This window comes from Apteryx rowi, unplaced genomic scaffold, assembly GCF_003343035.1.
Source record: "Apteryx rowi isolate R43461 unplaced genomic scaffold, aptRow1 scaffold_200, whole genome shotgun sequence".
NCBI classification, from domain to species: Eukaryota; Metazoa; Chordata; class Aves; order Apterygiformes; family Apterygidae; genus Apteryx; species Apteryx rowi.
In genome coordinates this window covers 656,539-680,455 of record NW_020448309.1, presented here as the reverse complement: position 1 = coordinate 680,455, position 23,917 = coordinate 656,539, and the positions used below count along the sequence as shown (strand labels likewise).

General features: G+C 40.5%; 1 protein-coding gene across 3 annotated transcripts in view; it reads right to left on the bottom strand.

The window, feature by feature from the left end:
* The window catches only part of PPP1R12B (protein phosphatase 1 regulatory subunit 12B), a 96,727-nt gene extending 73,032 nt beyond the window's left edge, over positions 1-23,695 (bottom strand). Inside the window, exons 1-9 of one of the 3 annotated variants that reach the window (XM_026063771.1) lie at positions 23,664-23,695; positions 20,669-20,799; positions 18,413-18,531; positions 14,815-14,974; positions 12,235-12,379; positions 10,513-10,587; positions 7,931-8,010; positions 7,258-7,403; positions 2,439-2,548 (exon numbers count right to left, since the gene is read on the bottom strand). In XM_026063771.1, the coding sequence (XP_025919556.1) occupies positions 2,439-2,548; positions 7,258-7,403; positions 7,931-8,010; positions 10,513-10,587; positions 12,235-12,379; positions 14,815-14,974; positions 18,413-18,531; positions 20,669-20,775 (942 nt within the window). In that variant the 5' untranslated portion in view covers positions 20,776-20,799; positions 23,664-23,695. Of the gene's footprint in view, positions 1-2,438; positions 2,549-7,257; positions 7,404-7,930; positions 8,011-10,512; positions 10,588-12,234; positions 12,380-14,231; positions 14,404-14,814; positions 14,975-18,412; positions 18,532-20,668; positions 20,800-23,663 lie in introns of those variants that run through there. The other 2 variants (XM_026063773.1, XM_026063772.1) reach the window with 2 other exon arrangements.
* Positions 23,696-23,917: the final 222 nt, after the last annotated feature.

The window sequence follows — 23,917 nt, the reverse complement described above, 5'->3', positions numbered from 1 at the left end:
GTTTGAAGTTAGCCCTGCTTTGAGCAAGAAGTTGGACTATAGGCTTCCAGAGGCCCCTTCTAACTTAAATCTTTGTATGATCATGCAATCACATGTTCTATATGTATTACAGAATGGACCTTCATGTATTTTGTTACATGAGGCACTTTTGACAAGCGTGTATTACTCCTCAAATGAACAACCGTACAAATGTAGAACTTTAGCTACAATTACAAAGTCTCACAAAGTGATGCCTACTGCCATTCAAGAATGGAGCCTGGGCACCGCAATAAATACTTCCACAAAGACAGAGGCTCAACACTGAATTGTGTAAAAAAGGCAAACAAAACATTAGGCATTATTAGGGAAGAAACGGAAAACCAAACAGAACATCAGTAGGCCCCTGTGTTACTGATGGGTACACCCACATCTTCAAAACTGCACACAGCTCTGGACTCCACAGCTCAAAAACAATATAAAAGAAGTGGAAAAGATTCAGAAAAAGGGAACAAGGATGAGTAGACAGAACTTTCGTATGAGGAGTGATTCAGTGTATTAGAACTCTTCAGGCTGAGATACAACAGAGGTATACAAAATCATAAGTGGCACCAAGAAGGGTGTATAGGGATCAATTATTTATTGTTCCTTCCCATAAAGGAACTAGGGGCAGCAAACAAAACCAGCATGTGGCAGGCTTAAAGAAACAAGTGCAGGAAGCTCTGTACAATGTGTAATTAAGCTGGAGAACCCTTTGCCACTGGATGTTGTAGGTTCCCAATCATTACGGATCCTCAAAAAGTGACTGTGTAAATTCAGAGGAAAAATCCAGCAGGGGTTATCAAATATAAAAATACCACCCTCAGGCTCAGCAAGTCCTTGAAATGCAAATGGCTGGAAGGTGGGAGGCAAGTCCAGCTAAATTCTCAGATCTTCTCTAGCATCATTTGATGGTCACTGTCAAGGGCAGGATACTGAGGTAGACAGGCTTTTGGTCAAAGCTGATAAAGCATTTTTACGTTATGTTCTATGTAACACAGAACATCCGACATTATCCAAAATAAAGGAAGCTACTGAGGAGCTCTGCCCTCATCTAAAAAGACTGCAAAGATGAAATTATCGCTCCAGTCTTTTAGCACTGTATTATTTCTGTAGTATTCTTTCTTACCTAACATTATTTTAATGCAGATGCACAGAGTTAATCCGTACTCTGCTGATTTTGGCACTTCCAGTGTACTGAGCTACAAAACTCTAATACTATTAGGTAGCTTTGGCACTTTCCTCAGAGAAAGGTCAAATCCCCCAGTAAAAACTGCTTCCTATGGTTTATAAACAACGTAGGACAACACAGACTAACATCTCCATGAATGGAGGCAACACAAGCACTCGTATATCCCTGTATAAAACCCAATCTGACAAAGGCAGTTACAAAACAACAAAAACGTAGAAGAATTTAAAGGAGTCAGTCTTAAGGGACTGAAGTCAAATTAACAACGGCTTTGCACACAGGCCCACTTCTGTACCCTAAGAGCATTACTGTGGGTACAAACAGCTCAAATGAGGTGAAAACAAGACTCTGCAGTTAGGAAGAGGTTAACTGCACTGCTCACACTTTGCAGCACCCTTCTACCTTTAACGCTTCCCCAGCTAAGTAAGCTGGAGGTGAACAAAGCCCAAAGGAGCTCTATTTCATCTGGCCAAGAAGTTAGACATAGTAGCATGTTTAAAAAAGAAAAATGTGTCTAACCAAGCAATATTTCCCTTCTCACATGTACCTAGTACTTCAGTCTTTGGCAAGTAGCCTGCATTGTATAGCTGTCCTCCACATTCTGGTGCAAAAAGAAACCAGAAGCACAAGATAATCGTTCTCGGAGGAACATGGAGTCTCCTGGAGCCATCTAGCTGAGTGACGTGAGAGCTGGAGAATTCAGATAAGATTTCAGTAACTCTGCTTCACCTTTAAAAAGCTTTCATAGCCTAGCTATCTAGTCAGATGCAAACTTTATCCTCTCTGCTTACTGGGCTGTAACATCATGCCACTGAATCAACCGAGTTTGGCAATGTCAGAGACACTTTAGGAGATAATGCCAACTTCACTGCTGATACAGCGGCAGGAACCAGCCGGTGAAGGATGGTGAAGGATCTCCTGCTGGTAAGAGATTGGCATCAGCTATCTCAGAATTGACAGTGACACAAAGTACTTGCAGTAGCAGGGTGTCTTTTGTGAACAGCACAACTTGTTTCAGAGGATAAAAGACTGGGAGAGGCAAACAAATATCCTCCTTTGTGCCAGTCCTACACTACTGTTAACACAGCATCTTTATTGTAATCACATACTATTGTGCTTCTCTAATTCAAGTCTTACAGCTCCTCTGAAAATCAGTTTCATAGTATCTATTTCCCAGTAAAACCTACTGCTTTCAAGCACTATTGGAGTCCCCATCGATTCCAAATTCACTTACTCTTCTGGCAGATGCAGTGAAGGAGTTGGGCTCTGGTGGTGGTATTTGTTCAGTGATGCTAGGCCTGGTTTCATGGCTGGAGTGGTTGGCAAAGGACTCTTCCTTCCTTTCTACAATTTTAAACAAGAAGAGAAACCAAATGTTTCAGTATTGCACTTCCAAGGCTCTTCTTTACAAGCACAATGTGCACTAACCTCAAATTCAGAGTTGCTGTGACCTCAGAATGCTCTAGATCCTAAAGATGATTTCAGTGCCACAGCTAAGCAGTCTTTTTTTTCCTGCAAGGAGACTTTCTACTGACTTTTTATTTCCTCAGTCACAAGATAGATATGTTTGCCAAGTAAAGTAGCAAGCTTTTGAACTTGACCCCCAGAGACAAGCAAAATCTTTGCAGAAAACATCTTAACTAGGACAACAGAGTTTATTCACAATTTTATTTCCTTCTCAGTGATTGTTCTTCCCTTGMGAAATTCAGGAAGAAAAGCAGAGCGTGCCATTACTATCACAGTATATGAGTATGTATTAAAGCACGCATCACTCATCTCCYGAGCGAGCCCATTAGTGGATTTCGTTATGTGGTTCTACTGCAGTTGCTTATGTTAGCGGGCATAATTTCAGGTCCTCTCCAGGGACATGCATTTTGGGACTGATTCCCAAAAGAAATCCTTAACAATGCCCAAAGCAAGCTAATTGAACTCTACCAAAACTCACAACTGTCTCACTGCTCATTAGACAACTGGAATGGGCCAGAACTAAAACTTTCTTTATATCTATGCACCAACACTGACACAAGAACATCCGCCAGGCTTTGCTGTGGCACAGGGAAACCAGAGACTATGCTTCAGGCATTCTGTTCAAAGACAAAATTCAAAAATCAAATTCTGTTCAAATGACAGAAGTGCACAGGGCTCTAATACAGGCTACTTACAAAACATGGCCACAGGCAACATGCTTGAGAAATGATGTCCCTACACCAATGAAGTGTTCTGCTATTACATATAAAAAGCAGTTTGGTAGGGAGCATCTGTGAGGATGGCACCTTGGAGCTCGGAGATCAATCTTTCTGAAGCAAACCTTCTCACCCCTAGAATACAGGATTCAAAGGACACAGGGAACACAAAAGAGCTAGCCAAGAGAAACATTTAAAAATAACAGGCAGTTAGCAGAACTGACAGAGCCAGGATTAGAGAGACAAGCATGCATCTCCCTTAGGAAGAGTCTACATGATACCGAAGCTGACCTCCACCTGTCTCAGTTACCCTTCCCTCTCTTTGTATTATCTCAGACCTTCCAAAAGTCATCTGCACCGAATATTTCATTTCTTGAGCCTAACATTCTGAAATATTGCACGCTTTTGCACAGCCCTTTTAGGAAGCAGGTGGTAGATGACTCATTTCTCCCTGTAGGCCTGACTCAGTTTACAGGAGACCGTGAAAACGGATATAGAGTTGGACAAAAAAAATTACACGCTTGCCATTTGCTGATTTCTTGAGACTGAAATCTGTAAAACATGGGAGAATTCAAGACACTGCAGGAAGGGGAGAACTATAAAGCAAACAGACCTGATCTATCCTGTGCAACGTGCTCTAGGTGACCCTGCTTGAGCAAGGGGGTTGGATCTCTCCAGAGGTCCCTTCCAACCTCAACCATTCTGTGATTCTGTGTGATTCTGTGACCTGACAGTCAGCAGAGATTATAGGCTGGACTAGATGGTGACTGGTGACCAATTCTGGAAGTTTATGGTATAGAGGTCAGGTTTTTAAGGTCAATCCTAATTACAAGGGCAAAAGTCCAAGTGGTAATGACAGGTTAGGAAAGAACTATAACTGTGAGCAACGTGACTGAAAGGAGTCAACTGCAGATGAAGGATAAGTGAAAGCACCTTGCGCTGGCACAGTGAGAGATCGGATGATCACAGGCACCTTTGTCTTCATTGTAGGACACCGCTTTTTAATTTACTAAAATTTGAGCGATAAACATCATGAATTCCAATCAAAGGGAAACAGGTCAGGATTAGTTCAATCTCCCCAAAATGAGTTTGGTGAGACTGCAAATTTAGTTCTCTCTTTCGGTATAACAAGGCCTTCCAAAATGTGGCAGGAAATTTCAGTTTTAAATGTCATTTTTCTCGAGGGTTTTTTGAAGCATTTCGAGCTTCCCCAGCCTGCTTTAATTCACAGTAATCGACTATTGTAATAGGTACTGTACAGAGTAAGGCTGTCCTTGCCCCAGCTAATGACCACAGACTTCTATACTGATCTTTCTCTTGGTTATATATAGGCCAATGCAAAACTTTTAATTGTTCTCAAGATGAATAAAATAGCATTAAAGCACTTTGCTGCTTTTGTTTGAAGAGCAACACAGATTGTAAGAGACATGGTACTCTGAGGCACTCCAGCAATTTCACTGCTCAGCTCTTCAAATCTCATAACCTCCCCCATGCCCTGTAAATCCCACAAACCTACCACAATCTGAGGCCCTTCAAAATCATACTTCAAAATAAGCTTCTGTATTATACTGTCAGCTTCTGCTATGTCCCAGATTATGCTCTGTTAGCAAAGGAGTTCTAAACTCCTATTTTTCCTTTAAAGGGTTCGCGCCGAACAATGTTTTGCCTTTTTTTTTTTCTTCTTTAATTCTTAATCTGGACTTTAAATTCTTTAGGGCAATAACCCTCTTCGTCTGTCCAGCACTGCTCAGAATTACAAAGCCATGTAAATATTAAATATTAGAAGAAATTGAAGAGGCATATGAATGGGAGTAGAGAGATAATTTCCCCATTTTCGAAAACAGTTCTGTATCCATGTAAGCATTTAAAATGTCTAGCAGATACAGTATAATTGTTAAGACTGTATTTGAAACTCTGCTAATATCAGTGACATCTATAGTTTTCTATGAAAATAAATTTTCATCCCTACTTAACTTTGGAGGACTTTTTCACTTGTACAACACACGGGATGATGCTGTTATCTAGTTCTGAACCTTTTTTTAAAAAGGGGTACTGAAAGTGTGTACTTCATTTACATATGCAACAACTGACAGCTATGTCCACAACCCCTTGGACAAATTCATGTTCATTTTCTTAGAGGTTTGAGAAKTTTATGGCGTAAGCTTCAATTCTGATTGAAATTTCTCCAAGGGGCCAATAATCTCTCCGGGAAAGGACAGCACAGGTAACAAGGCCCAAAGCCTGATCCTTAAGCTTTCTGTCCTCAAACTGATTTGGCCTTAGTACTTTGCAACAGATTAGTAGACTGTAATGTGCTTTGCTTAGGGAATTAATTCAATAAAAACACCTGCTCTGGCTTCATACAAAATTTAATGCTGAATGCTGTAGCACTTCTCTTGCTGAAGGATCCTGTGTTGTTCCTGAAACAGTTAAACACCATGTAGCTCCATTTCTTACAGCTATATCAACTTGAGCGGTGTTTTGATCAAGTCCTTGCCATGTTTACAAGAATTGGTACATCACTACACAGGGCTACTGTCTAGTAAAACACTGATTTATTGAGCAAATAAATGTGACTTCTACTACATGACTGCTTCTGCCACTGACTTCTCCACCACTTTTGCTTGATTTACAAGCCCAAAGATTTTTCATCTCCTTACTGTCATACCCAAATAGCTTTTGTAAGTACCAGCTCTGCAAAGATCAGCCAGGATTCTCGATGTCCCTCATACTGTGATAAACATTGTAATTCATACAATTAGAATACAGAGAACAATTTTACTGATACAAGCAGAAGTACAAAACTTTAAATTATACTTCTCTTGCAAGGATTTATTTATTAGTATACTGAAATATAGGCCAAATAAGCTGATGTTAAAAGCAGTTTAATCATTAAACATGTCATAGTCTAAGATCTGTCTCTCTTTACAGAAATATTAAGTATAGGTATTGGCTTACTGCAAAATTAAGGTTCTTCATTTAAACTATCCATGCTGCACATATATGCTGCTTAAACTAATTAAAGAAGCTTTGGAGATTATGGAAAAGGAATGGGATTGAAAGAAAAGGAATAGGATGCCAGCTATATGCTATACTATAAAGCCTAACATCACTTGATGTACTTAACCCTTATTTTTCCACTGTGTTCTGCAATTATTATACACTATAATCAGGAAGAAAAAAGTTCCTTGTCTCTATAATTGCACAGAACAATTTCAGCTCTTCATTTCAGTGTTGTGATCCAAATACAGCAGATTACTACCTTCCCATACGTTCAACTGCTTTTCTATAGTCTTGTGGTAACTGAAGTATTCACCCTGATTCAGCCAAGTAAAATAAAAAAAATTCTGTTTAAGAAAAACTTATGCAATACTGTATTAGCTTAAATCCAAGTGAGCTGGAAGTAGAAGTTAAAATTCTATCCAAAGTTCTTTTCTGCTGGTCTGGGAGTCAGCAAGGAGAAAGGAAATACATTCCTTTTTCAAAAGAATAGCACTGGTTTGGAACACCGAGGAAATCAAAAGGGAGATGTTTTCATGATGTTAAAGGGTGTTACAGGCACTGTGTAAAAGGAGAAGAAAATTCTTCATTGCCTCAGTGTCAGTCATTATGAACTACTGCAAAGTGAAAGAGTTTGAATTTTTGATATTTTAAGGAAAATATTTTTAATAAACAATTTCAGGGGAAAGCCAAGGCTTTGACATTTAGAAAAAGCTTTCTAGTACACTAGCTATASAGTTCTCCATATTCTATACATTGAAAGAAAGATTTCAGGATGTCTTTAACAATTAAACAAAAAATGCAGTTGTCAAACTGAGCCCACATTACTGCTCTGCTAATGATTAAATCTGAGACTGTACTGTGTCTTACCTGACTCCTTTTCAGCATCTGATTCTGAAACTTCATCTTCTTCAGCTTCCTCCTCCTCCTCAGAACTGGAACTGCTAGAGTCCTTGTTCTCTTCCTCCATTTCCATGGACTTCAGCGTATCTTCCTCATAAAGAATCTTCTCTTTGCTGAAAAAAATAGGAACTTTTAATGACTGCCAGGGAAGTGAGATATTTCTGCATTCTACTTTTTAGAAACACATACACATGATTTGCTACATATAGAACAAGCAAAAGGAGAAAAACGATCTATAGAMTCCACATCTGCATATCCAGCATTGCCCATTTGTTGCGGATTCCAATGTCAGTCTCACATTTCCTAAGTTTGCAGGTATTTCTTCATCCAAAAAATGGGGTGTCTCTGCCTAGGGCGACACAACCATCAGCCGGGCTGCACAGTTCTGTACAGCTGCAACTGTGCAGTTCTCAGCCCAAAGGTCAAAAAGATACTCAGTAAGAGCAGAGACCGGGGAACTGAGCACCACCAAGCAACTGAGCACCCAAGTCCTTGTTCAAGACTTTGAAAGAAACAATAAAATGAACATGAACAGCAATATTTTTTTTTAAAACCAGCCGAGGCAAGCTGACTGCTAACAGATGAAGCTGGCCTCCCATGGCATTCTGCACAGCTGTCAACAAAGACGAAAGAAACCTACTTTGTGAAGAGTCCGCTTTGAGGCTTGCCGTTCATGTCAGCTTCAATTAGTTTATTCCTTGTCTCCTTCTCACTTCTCAGCTGTCAAAAAGTCCGAGAAAATTGAAGAAAGAATCAAAATACACATTTTAACAAGCCACCTTAGCACAATCTGATAATTATCACAGCATAAGGTCAAGCCAGCCTCGTTAAATGAAAAACACCTGCCCTTATCATAACTGTGGATGTGGCTTAACAAGCAAATTYAACAGATATCCAGTGCTCTCAAGGATGTGTTGTCTTGGACTGGAGCTCCATATGGGCACAGCTACACACTGAGCATGTCCTTAGACTCAAGCTGCAATTTAATAAAACCTCCACCGAAATCTGCAGCAGTCACTGCTTGAGACCCAGAGACAAACGCTGACTTCCACCGTACTGTCCTCACCCTGCCCACATGTATTTGCGTGCAAATGAAATCAGCCTAGCGTCAGTTTAAAACCTGCTGCCTCTGTAGCTAATATTTACCTGCTCTCAGAGTAAAATGTTTAAGTCTGCCCTGTATAGGCAACTGATGGATCTCCCGTGAGGCTGAGTCACTTCTTAAATCCCTCAAATTCTGGCACAAGCCATTGCACAAGAATACGCGTGATCACCACAGCAACTGAAGTATTTTGCTCAAGTAGCAGCAATGTGAATTGTATCAAGATCGATGGATAAAACAATAACTGCCAAATGTTTTTGGTAGCATCTAGCACAGACACAGTTGAGGTTAAAAAGAAAAGGGGGAAAAAAAAGAAAAAGAATTGCAATTAAGGCTCACTTCCAAGCCTCTTTTTTATGTCATGTCTAGTGTAGTTATTCTTCCTCTTTGGATAGGAGGAGCTGACCCTTGGCACATGAAGCAAAAGCTCTGCAAATTCTGAACGCGTGAAAAGCTACATGGAATCCAGCGCAGGACCAAAGTTTTAGGGTACAGCATTTTATTAAATGGAATAAACTGCAGGAACACAGCAAAGGGAAGTGCAAGAAACGGCCTAGTCCGTTCACAGGAAATTCAGAAAACAAATTCCCAAACCAAAATTAATTCCAAAACAAATCCAAATGAGCTGTTTCCAGCAAACAAAATTCCCTTTCCACTCTAACAACAACATTATTTGGCAAGGGTGGTATCATTTTGTTCTGATATACTTTTTAAATTTAAACTTTAGATTAAAAAAACTGACTTGAGAGCCATTTTGAAAGTGCAAAAATGTATGTGTTTTGGAACAGCCTGTTTCATCCTTAACAACTGCAATTTCTTTACTTTAAATGACATAATAAAACATGAGAAAATGACATTTTTGTCAAAAAAATCATATTCACTGAGAAAAAGTGATCAAGTCTAGAGTCTTCTCTTCCCAGTTCTACTACAGCTTGCTACAGTCATTTAACAAATTCGGAAGGTCTTTATATAGTGCTACTATACAGAGAATTAGAGGGTCGCCGGTCCCTGCTAAGCAGGTCCAAAAATGGGCTAGCAGAGACCTAAAAAAAAATTCTGGTGCTTGTTTTGCTTTTTCTTTTCTCCAGAGGAATGTAGTTATCTGCAGAATCCTGGGGTAATGTAACAGGAGGAAATCCAAAATACAACACTGATAGTATTTATCAACACCTCATTTAGGGAGAAGCTTATTAATTTTTAAAAAGATTCTGTGAATGTTAAGGATGCTATTTAAGGATGACAGCAGCTGTGTTATGATCAGAGCTTGAGTTCTACCACCCACATTGTCAGTTCCTCAAAATACTTTACTTGGTTTCATCAGCAACGTTCTCATTAAGAATGTTTCTAAAACCAATATTTTAAATGATACATTATGATTTGTTTTTTTGTTTTTGTTTTTGTTTTTTTTAAGAAGGTTGGTTTGTTTCTTGGAAACACCCAAATGAATTGAGCAGATCAGATGAAAAAGGAAAGAAAGCAATATTAAAACAGTGTAGCTTGATGACTGGCTTTACTTTGATCAAGATGTTCTTTGCCTTCCTTCTTTCATACCAGCTTTCTACTTATAACCCTTTCCAGTAACTCCATGGCATTATGAAATGACAGTTTAATATGGTTTTTGAAACCACTGAACATTTCAGTCTGCAACTCCCTGCAGTTCATAATTTCTTCTCAAAAAGAAATCAAAAGTCTCACTACTGTAAGAAAGGGAGACACAGTAAAAAAATCTCTTTCTCAACACTGACTCCATGCTTCTTAAATACAAACACAAAGTTGACGAGGGTAATCGTTCATTAAGCAAAGAGCAATTTGTTAGCTTGCAAGCTCCCCAGCTTCAAAAGCCACTAAGCAATAGCAATTCCGAAGATGAACTGTACATACCTTAGAAGTCTACAAAATTCTGTATGTCAATAAGCTACTGACTTTCTTGAGAGTCATGCAATTTTCTAGATTTCTAGGTATTAAAAATACTGGTGTAATTAGAGATTTCCCAAAGACTAACATAAAAAAAAAATAGCTCGGCCTCAGCTTCATGCTTCTGTTGAGATTATAAGTTTTAGAGAACACCCATGCATGAAAAGGTATCTAGAGAGGCGAAAAATGATCATCCAGAAACTCACCACAGTCTGTTTCTTCTGCAGCATTTCTAAATGCTCAACGAGTCCTTCATCAGCCACGTCGAATGGCGTCTGGCCCTGATGACACATGCAATAAGAAAACAAAAGATGCTATCCAAGACAGCATGCCAAGACGCTATTAATGCCACGATGGCATTAAGAGTCAAAAAAGCGCTCTTTACCAGTGAAGAACAAAACTGAACGTATTCTACATCCTCTCTCCCCAGAGGCTGGGTAACAAACTCTGTTTTAGTTATTTCATTTTAGAGTAGGGAAAACCAAGTGACAGTGATGGTATTTTTACGACGCAATCCATGATCAGACCAACCTTAATCATAGGAGTGCAGTTCCAAGATGTGCAGCCTGACGGTCTGCTGCTACTCAAATCAAGCAGTCAGGATTTCTATGTTTGAATTTCCAGGTTTCTAAAAGGCACGCTCTTCTACCGAGGAGGAACATGATCAGCCTGCTCTACTGTTTTATACTGTATTTGAACCCCCAATAGGCTGCCAATCATCAGCATGCCAAAAATTTAGGGACCGTTTTCACACCCATGGACATTTACAAATAAAACAAAACCAGGGAAAGTTTCTTTGGGGCATAAGAAAAAGAAATTCACTACAGTTTCAATACAACTGAAGCTATAACCATTTTATTAACACATGAATAATGAATGAAACCAGACAGCTAGTGACTGAATAAATACAGATTATCTGGGCCATCTGACCCGGACAGGTAAAAACACTTGACTAGATTGGGAACATCAAATAATTCAGCGCAGCAAATATAACCGTGTCTGTTTCTTTTCAGGTCTATCATGACCCAACACACTCTTTCTGAACACTTTGAGACAATACCTGATAGTATTTAAAACAAAACAAACTCCCCATATTTTGGATGCCAAAGAGCTCACCATGCTAAAATGGCTCCTCCTCATAGAGCTATTTCTTTCACATGAGTTTCCAGGACAGGAGATGCACTCGCAGCATATAGTGCCACATTTCTCCTAGCAAATTCTCTTGTCTACTTTTACTCCTTGATGCTGCTCCGAGTAAATATGTCCCCAATCTCCTACTGCAGAAGCAGCCGTGGTACAGCAGCAATGTTCACAGACACTGCTTGCACATGGCAGCAGGGAGGGCAACACCGAAAGCACCCCTAGACAAGTCCACTTCGACTCTTGCAAATCCACGGCTTCCTCAAGGAAACACCCCCACGTGTTTAGATGGARGGCTTTTTGCTAATATCCTACTTCTCCCCTCCCCCTCATTTCTCACAAACCTGAGTGAATTTTTCAATCTTCCCTGTTTATGAGAAAGACAGTAAAACGGGAAGGATTTAAAGCTCTCAGTTTCTCAAGGGTTCGCTGGTTTTCAATAATTTATACTTTAATATTAGCATATTATTTTGCACTCCACAACTGACTTTTTAGCTTAATTTAGCAGGACTATACTAAAGAAGGAAAACATAGACTAGCATCTATCCTTTCTCACAATCTTGGTCCTCAAGATTCATCACTGATCTTTTTCTTAGTAATACTTAAAATATCTTTTTCTGCCTTCCTCTAGTAAAAATTCTTTGTTTTCTGGTGCTTTTAAATGCTCCACTACATATGATGTGAGAACTGTTCACCACGTAACCTTGCCATGTTCTTGCATCCAGGCACAGGTAATAAAATTTATGTGCGTCTTGCTATAAAACGTGCCAACATCTGTGCTTACTAACCAGTTTGTTTCTGATGTCCATATCGCACAATGCCTCAGCCAAGATGGAGCAAGCTTCTTTCACTCCCCAGTGTGCAGCAGCATGGAGCGGCGTCCAGCCATCGTTGTCTTGGACATTCAAATTAAACCCGGCCTGGATCAAAAGCCTAAAGAAATAAGCAATATTGATTTCTGCCCATACGAGAACGGCTCTGCACAGAAGAATTCACACCATGAGCCACAGAGTAGGCGACATGGTACACAATAAGCCAGTAGTTTCTTAACGTGTTGTTCATCTAAGCAATATCCCACTTGATGTGTCCACAATCATAACAGAAAGGGGGAGTATAATGAAAGGACAAGCAACTCCTCCTGTCACTGTAAAAGCTGTTGGAAAGCCTCTAACTGGTAAGATTCCCTTTCAGGGAGAACACCTTAATTTCTAATCAGGCACTAGCAACCCAGTCTGAACTCCTGCTTCGATGGACAAGAGACACCACAATCTGTCAGGCACTAAGCAAATAAACAGCATCTCTGCGGACCGTAATCTCCGTAACAAGCAGCCAAGCACCTGGTATTAAAAGGACATTTAGTTACCGGAGTCTAGTGTTGGTTCTAGTGGCGAAGGCGGCTATACTGTAGGAACTGGCTGAAGGGGACAACACAGGCAGTACAGCCAGGTAAGAAGCAGAGATGTTACTGACTGATTGGCAGCTGTGCAATTTCTAAGTTAAACAACTCACATCTCAGGATTGCCAAAAATGCATTTCCGCAGACTAGACCTTGCACGGTTAAAGCAAGTCGTATCYGAGCGGACCTGTCTGGGAACACCCTCACCACGTATCATCCTGCATACCTTCCACTCACTCCCTCTCTAGCAGACCAGAGCACTGGTGTTTCACAGCATCTGAAGCTTGAAGATTTAAACGTAAAAACAAACAGAAAAGAAACAACTGTAGTCTGAAGCTTCACAGGCATATYTGCACGAGTATGCAAGTAATCTGCTGAAAGTACAGAGCAGCTCACGTCTCAAAATTGAGTGTTATCCGGTTGCTTAAAACACTGAAGACCATCCCAAGGGAATTCTGCAAGTCCTGTATAATTGCTACTGAAAATTCACATTGTGGGGTTTTCACCACGCAGAACTGCCTTCCTTCAGCACAGGGGAAATCCAGCATGACCTCAGAACGGTATTAACAGTTTTGAAACTCCTGCAGCTTTACACTGATGCACCATTGTGCTAAATAAAACACAGTCATCATATAGCAGAGCGTTTCTCTGTGAAAGAAATGTTAAATCAGGTGCTGACTTTACGTTGATTTTCCAGCTGGCAAAAGGGAGGAACATAGCTGTTAAGAGACTCAAGGTCACAGGCAAATTCCATGTCTCATTTGAGAGTTAACTAGCTCCTGGCTTTCAGCCCTTTTGGTTCAAGTCACTGAAGTTTTATATTTGAACTTAGAGGGTGGCCATAAAACACGCAGGAGTGAAACAATATTAGCTCTCAGTGAGATCTGTTTACCGTTATAACATTTAATGCCGAGGGGTAGCTGTCCAGAACTAGTCAGCTTGCAAACAGTGACTGCAGTTTTCACCGAGTACTGGAAACACAACTCTCCACCGGACCAGCACCTCAATTTCAGGAGATATTAGATTTCTATTCGACATGAGCTGTGTTAAATTGGTGTCCTTGGGCACAGCACAGGCACAGACAGTTCCTTCCTCAGACAGCTTATAACTCAATTCTAAGCTCTAACGAATGCATACAAATAGGGATCACGGAGGACAACGAAATTACTAGAGCTTGATAAGAAGCTGCTACTATGTATCAAGTCACGACACAAAAATCTATGAAATAAAGAATCAAGAGAGATGAACATTTCCAGAAGTGTTTTAACCCAGACAATGGAGTAGTCTTCCTACTTATGGGTAGCTCCATAAGCTCCATAGTGTAACTCCACCCATACATAAAGAGCAGAAGAAAAAGCTTTACTATTGGAAACCTTAATTTGGCCTTACCTGTAAGAATATTAATGTTTTACTGCCAGGAAACACTACACTGGGCAAGTTTGCTCTCATAATAAGCTTTTTAGCGTCAGAGCAGTAGAAGCAGAAGCAGTCTGTAGCAGGATCACTCTGTCACTGCAGAAGGCTTCAAGAGCAGGAGCACTAAGTGATAGGTGGTGGTGAGATAGGGGTGGCACTGCATTTTTCCACTGGACTGACAAGCTGGTCACGTATACTGTTGGGGTGCTCGCAACTGTCATGGAGCATATAGACCGAAATTATACATTTATCCCTCTAACACTGTTTAACCTAGTCCTAATAGCTAGTGCTATTATTCGATTAGTGACAATTAAACCACCTAATTTATGTCTCAGGCTCTGAAAAGCTTTCACTGCTCTAACGGCCTAGAGGAACGAAAGGGAATCTTCTAGCTCTTTCTAGGCGAAGCATTTATGGTTGGGCACATAATTCTATAAAGCCCTTTGAGAAAAAGCAGCCTAAAAATCTCGGTGCAAAACAAATCTCTCTCAACTGTAAAGCTAGATAGGGCAACCACCTTTAATTCAATGCATCCACCACGGAAAGGAGTTCCTACCTCATGACTTCAGAATAGCCCTTTGCTGCAGCAACATGAAGAGCTGTGGCACCTGTTCGAGGTTGCTTTATATCCTCAATTCTCCCACTGTTCAGCCACTGTCGGGCATCCTGTAGCATTTGCTGCTCCTCTTCTTTTCTTGCCAGGTCTAGGTCTACACCTAAGAAGGCCAAGCATAGAACAGGGGATTATCAAGTGAAAGTGCCCACGTATTTATTAAACCTACACAATGTTTTGCTTGCTATACAATATTAGTAGTTTCTCTGCAATCCTCCACCAAAAAAACTCCAAAAACCAAAAAGATCAGCACAAACATTTTCCAGGAGTTAGGAAAACTTATACATCACTGACAGATATTTCAAGGCTGTCTTAAAATAAAATTCTGAAAGTTGAGCCACTGGTTGCAAACCAGCCCAATTACTGAGCAGCTAAACTGTGAACCAATAACGGGTGGAAAGATTGTATTCTAAATATATAGTGTCCCAGATTTAAATAATCAAGCCATGAACAACAGTTTTGCAAACTTAATTAAACAATAGTGTGAGTATAACCTACAGTGTAAGTTGGGAGAGAAGACCCTCAGACATCTCCAAGAGCAGCACAACCTCAGACACAACTCAGTACAATCAACTCGTATTGCACCAGAGTCATTTATGTCATGCACAGAGAAAGGAATATTTAATCAATTACCCTGAGCAGCAAAGCAACAGATTCCTTAAAAAAAAGGAAAAAAAAGGCATTTGGGGGATAGATGGCAAAATATTCTACTCTGATGGCATAAAAGATCTGCTTTAGATTAGTACAGATGTTTAAGACCTTCTGATAACAAGGGGGACAAGTTTCCCGCACCAGCAAACAACTGTTACTGATGTGGAGAGGCCAGGTGGTTCTGGCTGATGGACTGCTTCAACTGTCACTAAACCAACAAGAGGCAAAACTATTTTAGCCTTGTTTTAGTAAGTGGATATGACAAACTGAAGAATTTTTCACGTTAATGAGGTCACATAAGGATGGCATACCAACCAGAAGTATAATATAGCTTCCATACAGTGACAGACTAAACAAGCTAGGGCTCTTCCACTCGGAAGAAAAATATGAAGAGGCATATGACAGACACGTCTAAAAATGAAGAATGGTGTTGAAGCGCAACTATCGCCAGGGATTAGTTCTCTCAATATAAGAACAAGATGATTCCCAGTGAAATTATTGGGCATTAGGTTTAAAACAGAGCAGAAAAACAAACAAACAAAAAACCCACTTACCAACTCAGAGTTAATTATGAAACCCACTGCAGCAGGATGCTGCAAAGATTAAAATCCAAATGGCTTCAAAACAAGGATTAGACAAATTCACAGAGGGGTAGCAGTGCATCTGTGACTACTGAACAGAACACTACACATGCTAAAATCTTCCAAGGAGAAATGTGCAACTTCACGAAACAGAAATCCACTGGGGATTCGTAAGTACATAGAAAGCCCATGTGGCTCAGGAATTCCTTAAGGCATGGTGGTTGGAAGCTGGGAAAATGTTAAGGAGAGGAATCACACACATTTATCCTGTTCTTACAGTTTGCCCTAGACACCTGCTTTCAGCTGCTGTTAAAGACAGGCTACAGGGCTAGGTGGACACTTATCTGAAGTTTATAACACATTTATTCCAGCAATTGTGATCCTTTTCAAGTGTGCCACTGGAAAGCTTCTCAGTGGAGACAGATGGTTGTTTTAGGGCATCCTAGCAGGATACCACCAATGTGGCAAAGCAGTGAAAAAGCCAAACATAATCCTAAGAAGTGTCAGGCAAAATATCTGCAATAGAGACCAAACTACTGCCTTGGAAGGTCTCAACCATGTTACTACCATGTACAGCTCTTATTACCCACTTGAAAGAGAGACAAGTTCATGCGGACATAAAGAAAGGCTCTATCTTTCTGGTCACCCAAGGTAGCCTGACTGCCAAGAAGAGAAAGAAGTGGTTTGGACAGCCCAGTAAAGCGAAGACTGACTGCAGACAGAAATCTGCTCTTCAAATACATGAGCAGAGTAAACAAACACAAAGAACTATTTAAGCTTATCTCAAGGTGGGTTGGCAGAGGGAGGAAGGGAACAGAGAACAAGCTGGTCATAAACACAGCTAGGCCAGAAACTGAAAATTTTCTATTCACCAGAAGGAATGCGATCCTACATCAAATTTCCAATAGAGGCAGTTGGAGAACTAACACAACTGGCTTTCAGCCAGACAGCTACAAACTCATCAGTGGTGCAGTAATATAGTTGACAAAAGTAGCAAGCGACTGGTCTCTTCCTAACCATCCCTGAAATTAACTTCAAAAATAAAGTAACTGCCATGCACCAAGCAGAAAACATAGATTAGAGAGGACTGCATTCTTTCCACTACACAAACAATCCCAGCACCAGCCTAGAATAATTTATATTGGAAGGGACCTTTGTGGGTCTCTAGTCCAACTCCCTAGTCAAAGCAGGGGCAACTTCAAAGCCAGATCAAGTTGTTCAGAGCTGCATGCAGTTGATTTTTGAAGACCTCCAGTGATGGAGATTACACAAATTCTCTGGGTCTCAGGGTCCAGGACTGCACCACTTTCCTGGGAAATATTTCCCCCCCCCTTTATATCCAGTCAGAACTTCCCTTGTTCGTACTTGTGATTTTTCCCTCTCATCCTGTCACTCTGAGAAGAGTCTGGCTTCATCATCTTTATAATCCCCTTTCAAGCTAGTGGAAGGTAGCAATTAGATCCTCCCCATCAGCCTTCTCTTCTCAAGGCTGAACATGCAGTCCGTAACTCTGCAATGCGACTACATTTTGGATAATTTGGTTCGTATCTGCCCAATTTGTCTCTACCATTTCATCACTTCCCAATAAGTTGAGGTAAATGCATCCTTCAAAAACATTCTTGATGAACTTCCTGGATAGGCTTTCTTCCTATGCAAATGTATATACACGTAACCCCCTGCAGATGAGCATTAAAAAAAATTTTACACTGGTGAAGCATTTCTACATTTTGACACAAGACACACTGTTCAAGTCACTTGTAGCAGCGATGTTTTTGCAGGAACAGCACAAACAACAGCACCTCAGAAAGGTGCATCTGGTGAAAAAAGGGGAAACGGCAGAGCAGACAGGGTACAGAAGAAGTCTAGGGAAGGATCAGGATAAAACAGCTCAGTCCAGGCCAGATACCTTCATTTCCTGGTCCCCACCCTTGACAGGGATATGGATCTCGCCTCAGTATTATTTTATCAATTCTGGGTGAAACAAGAGCATTCATTGATGCCGGAAATCAGAATTAAACCTCACTTTGAAAGTAAATGGATCAAATGGATCAACTTTCAGTATTGTGATGTCTTGCTTTTAAGAATCCTACTAAGAAGGACAGAGAATGCATATTGAGCTTTTGCTATCTTGCGCCGCAAGCCTTCCGCATCTGCTCTAATGTTCTGCTRCCAAAGCAAAATCCTTCTGCTGCCTCTTGGGCCAGATTTCAGCTCTCTGTACCTATAGACAGCCAGTCAGCCTATAGAATTTCCTCACAGAAACTCTTGCAGGTCTAACACACACATTGTCAAGCCCCCTGCCAACTTACCTTGTTTCTTTACTTGTTCCAGAAGCAGGTCCTTCATGGCTGCTTCCTCTGCGATATCAGACGGGACTTCACCCTCACTGTTCACAGCAGCCACGTTGGCTCCATGACTAATTAAGTACCTACGTGAATGAGACCAATGTATTAGACCTTGTGAACAGGCTTCAGTGCAACTTGCACAGTAAATCAAGTGGCAGAACAAAATACTTTTCTTATTCAAGTTCAATTACCAAATGAGTGTTCCACATACTTATCAAATTTCTAGTCTAAAGATGTTCATTGTTAACTGCAAGGTCCTGCCTTCTCTGCTCAGTGGCTCATGCTAATAATTTCTGTTTCTCTATAGCCAGTTAAGTCTCCTATATCTTGTACTAAGATGATATGTTATTCCTGTTTTTTAAAAGGAGATGAGAGCAGAAAAGACGAGCCTTCATTTTTTTTTCCACTTGTCTCTTTACGACTAGATCAAAAGTTCATTCAAGAGCAAGTAATGTCTTGTTCAGCCTGTTAATCTTGTCACAAGTACAACCCTGGGATGTACAGGAAATATCTATTTAAGGACATAAATCTAGGAGGGTAAGGTAGGAAAAAAGTTTTGGTTGGTTTTGAATTTATTGTCAATTCCTTTCAGAAATACTTGTTAGTATTCAAATTGTTGCAACTTTTTGGTAGCTGTGGTGGCTTAAATATATTAAGTGTGGTAGGTTTTGTAAAGGAGAGTAATATATTTTATTAGAACAACTAGCATTTGGGGAAAAAATAAACTGATACAGGATCACCCAAAGTTAAGACTAAGAGTTGACCCAGGAGGAGTACAACACAGAAATAACTGAGTTGCAGCAGATCTTTCTTTGGATCCCTTTTTGTGGAGGATAATCTTGAGAAATGTTATTGTTTTCCTATATTCTTCTAGCCTGTGATGCAGCCTTCATATCACAAAAAGATTTCAACCAGGAAACTACCACTTAAGTGTGCCAGTTCTGCGGTTCCAATTATTCCACCACTCCAGGTCATAGATTTGAGCAACTCTCAAAATCTCAGAGCCACTTGCTGGTGCACAAGAACAAGTCTGATATCAGTATCTTCTCCAGGACAAGCAGAATATTAGTCCTATGCGAGCATAATGAATGCTCAGATCAGTTGCAGAATATTACTTCAATCCTTGAAATCAGTAAGCCTGCCAAGAAGAGTCAAATTTTTGTTGGGAGTCGCTTATAGTAGGTTACTGACTCACTTTAAACATCAACTGTACAAAAGTCAGTCATCGACTGTACAAAAAAGTTATATTTACTGTCTCTTCTTTTATATATACATATATTTTTAGAGTACTGATACTTACTAAATTATATAATCTCTCCATGGCAGGCCACAGAATTTCACCTCATTATATCTATACTGAGCCTAGTAACTTGTTTTGTAAATAAAAAAATACAGCAATGTAATGTTTTCATTTTAAGCGGGTTCATTAACAGGTAGTTACTTTTATCTACTCCTCCATCTCTGTCAAACAGTATGCAAGTAGCGGAAACATAGCATCTGAATTTGAAGAAAAAGAAATGACGTTGTTAGCATATTGGTGACACTGAAGCCCAGAACATTGCACTTTTCTCTCTAAAGACTCCAAACAGAATTTGAGTGCTGCTCCCATAGGTTTATCTACATTAAGAAAAGCTAGTCACTTCGCAAATCCTCAGAACAAGGGCAAATCCATCTCTGAATTATTCTGTACTGTGTAATGCATCTAACATTTGCAGTTTACACCAGAATAGCTATATAAATGTAATTACACTAATACACATTTCTGTATCATACAAGTACAGGATTACTTTCGGTTAGAGAAGTAAAATCCCAAACCCCTCTTATGTTACATTTAAAATTGTACTTGGGTTCCCCGCTGACGTTAAGTGCGCAGCAAAGTAACTCTGCAGCAGTGGAACTGCGCTTCATTACGCTGCTCTACACATTTACGTGCCTGCCTGTCAACCACCGTGTTTCCCTTTCRCTCGGCATGTTTTTAGCTAAAGCACCTGACACGTCTATACACCATTTTAATGGGATCAGCAAAAGGCAACCAGTTCCAAGTTCCATCTTAACCTTGACAAATTAAGGGTTCAGTAACAGGGGGAATGCATCTTCTCCATTTTCTTTGCTTCCAAGATGTTCTGAGTCACAGAGCAACAAACAGCTATAGGTACCTGTCCCAAGGAGGAGGATGCAGAACGTTTTATAAATACCCGCAACAGCCGGAAACTCACTCACTCTGCTATGTTCAGATAGCCGCATGATGCCACCGCATGAAGAGGGGTCCAGCCCTCGTTATCCTGCTGGTTCACGTTGGCTCCGTTTTCTACAAGGAACTTCACCATATCCAGGTTCTCATCTATACAGGCCTGAGGGAGAAGGGGAGGCGGGGGGACACGAAGGGAAGGGAAGGAATGAAGAGAAGAGAGGGGGAAAAAAGAAGTGATGGTGTTAAATCGAGTGAACAACCTTCATTTGCAGTTTATCAGCAGCAGAGAATTCCTGGGCTGAATTTCCCACACTGTCATGAAGTTGTGAAATAACGTGAATTTATTTCAGAGCTTTCAAAAATTAATTGTAACTCAGAGTCCCCAGGTGGACAACCTCTAAACTTGCTCGGGCTTTGCTTCGGACCAGTACGGACCAATCTCTTTTGCTTTCTCTCTCCCAAACTGTTATGTCCCTGGAGCAGGGCAAACACTGTAAAATGATAAATCTGTATTAGTCTCAGGTTTGGCATCAAATTCCTTTAAACAAGGCAAGCTGTGTATTTATTTAGCTTGTGCTGTTCCCCCAAAACGTCAGTGAAATAATGTCAAAACAGTCATTAAAATGAGATATGCCTAGTGGTAGTGCTGGGCAGAGAAAGTATGATTTCAAGAAGACGGAGTAAATCAGAACCTCTCTCTACTGGATAATGTTCTTTACAGATGGCTTCAAGTAGTCCTTTACAGAAGAGACTGCATAAAAAAGCAGAGAACACAGAAGGGCACTTTTAGTTTAATCTCTTTATTCAGAAGTATCTATTCATTTTCCGGACTATAATAAAGTACAACTTTTCCTGTTGGCACCACAGAACCAAKGAGCTATTGAAGAGAACATCATCCTTTGCTAGTCGCTGTGCTAATTCCAGAGACGGCATTTACAGAATCCTAGTCAGCTTAGATGTTGCTGGAAGAAAAACTAGCTAGATTTTCACATCTCAGCACTTCTATTAGGTGGAATTCCTCCTTCCTTGAATTCCTGGCTACAGCACATTCTGTGTTTCACTTACAGTTCACTGGAGGCTGCTATTTAAGGATGAGCTGGCAGTTTAATACATATGTCCAAATGCAGTTGCACCAAGCATGACGAGGGGGCAAAAGGACTGGTTTTTACTTTGTGTTCATCTACAGGCAGAGAAGTAGTTCCTCATTATTAGAGATGGAATCAGCTTGGYCAAAATTGCTCCAAAATGCAGCACTTGATCCTTTTACATAGCTTGATGTGGGTATATCTATCAGYTATGGAAGTCAGATGACTTCAGACGATCCTTCTTTTAAAATGAGCAACACTGACTATCCATTCCTATGTTGTTAGAGGCAAGTAATGAAAACGAGGAAATCATACTCTTACTTGATATTTGTATTGCAAGTGAAAACCCAAACTAGACTTTTACAGTGCACACACAAGTTATTCGTACATTTGTTTGGTTCACAAGTAGCTATCCAAAAGGTCAGCTTTTAAATTTTTTCCTTCAAAGGGAGCGTGCTCTGGAAACTTCGACTGCAGTATAGCTACTTGGCAAAGCCCAGAAAATGCTGGGTACGTCYACCATGCTAGTAAAGGAGACCCAGGGAGCAGACTCAAGCACCCAGATCCAGACTGTGCTTCTGCTGAAGTGTGAATGCTTCCTGGCCCTGTTTTAGGCTGCTTTAACTCACTCTTTGCCAGAAAAAAGTGCAGGCATAATTCTAGAAGTAGGTTGCACCTGGGACTACTCCAGAAGCAGAATGGATGAGACCACACCTGGGTCGGCTCCATCCACCCTGCTCAGTCYTCCAAGACTCCCATACCCTCAGGCACAAAACCTCAGTTTCATTCTGTAAACCCCGGTCTGGGGGCTTCCCTTACATTATTTCAGACACTAAAACTGGAGAAAAAAAATCCAACCCAAAGCAATCCCCCACCCCTCACCTTTAATTAAGTCTTGGGGGCTGAAAGGCATCACATTTTGCTCAGAGCAGGATATCTGAGCCAAGTATTTCTGCTGTACCTGACAGGCACGGGGGAACTAATGCGTGCCCTGTACGCGAGTGATTCATTTTAAGACACACTCTAGGAGACAGGCACTCCAGATTTCCTTAATCCTGCAAATTACACCAGCATAATTTTTTAATGACTTATGCCCTTAACAGTGCCTTCAAATGCAGTAAACAGGTAAAGTATGCAATGCACACAGAGCAAAGTAATGATCCCATCCTGGTTCAAGAAGTAATTTTTAGGGAGTCTGAGTCTACAAAATTCAGAGCTAGCCTGTATTTTATTGCAAGCTATATTTAGCGTGATATGGTTTAAGTTTTGCCCAACAAATCTCAAATAAGTTACGCTTACTACTTTACCGATGAATTATTTACATTTTTAACCTAGGAACACAACCATTACACATTGCTTTTTAAATAAAACCAATTTCATCTAGAAATGTATTGCTCTGTGAATAAGCGAGACAAGTTTGTCCATGCGATGGTTTCTTTTGAGGACCATCAGTTCTGGCTGACTAAAAAATTAGAGCCTCGGAGATAAATTTTATTGTTGCGGCTCTGACAAAACAGCCAGGTAGAAACTTTACACCTGTGCATACTTACTGCTAAATGCTGTATTTGCTTTTGAGTATTACCTGCAGCTTAAGCGCAAATCTAAATTTAGACTCAAGAATGTTTTCATACTGTGAGCTTAGTACGCATTTGATAGATAATTATATTTACATCATTTATCATTCAAGCCACACAAATAGCTACCACCCACTACATCTGCACGTACTGGGAACAGGCCAAGAGAAGAGAACAATTTTCCCCTCAAACCACTGGACTGGCTGGGCTCTGAAAAATATCTGTTTAATGCAAGAAAAGAAACCCCCACACATTCTTTCAAATTTCTGCCTGGGATTGCCCTTGTTCTTCTGTCGGTCTTGGTCCAGCGTGGTTCCTATGGAATGCATGMGAGAAGCAGAAGGGATAATGGGATAAATCCCCACCTGTTCCCGCAAAGAAATCAGCAGTAATTCGATTCGCCTGGCTGCTGAAGACATAAAACGATGACAAAGTGACAAAGCTACATGGGTGCTGGCAACAGCAGGCATAAATTCACTCGCTTCCCCAGAGGAACCATAACATGAGTATTTTCAYGCTTCCTCTTCGAGTCTGCCAGGAAAAAAAGGTCGGGCGTAGAGGTGTATTAAGGCCTTAATGGAGCAGCAACGTAGTCTTTAATATCTAAGAAAAATAACCC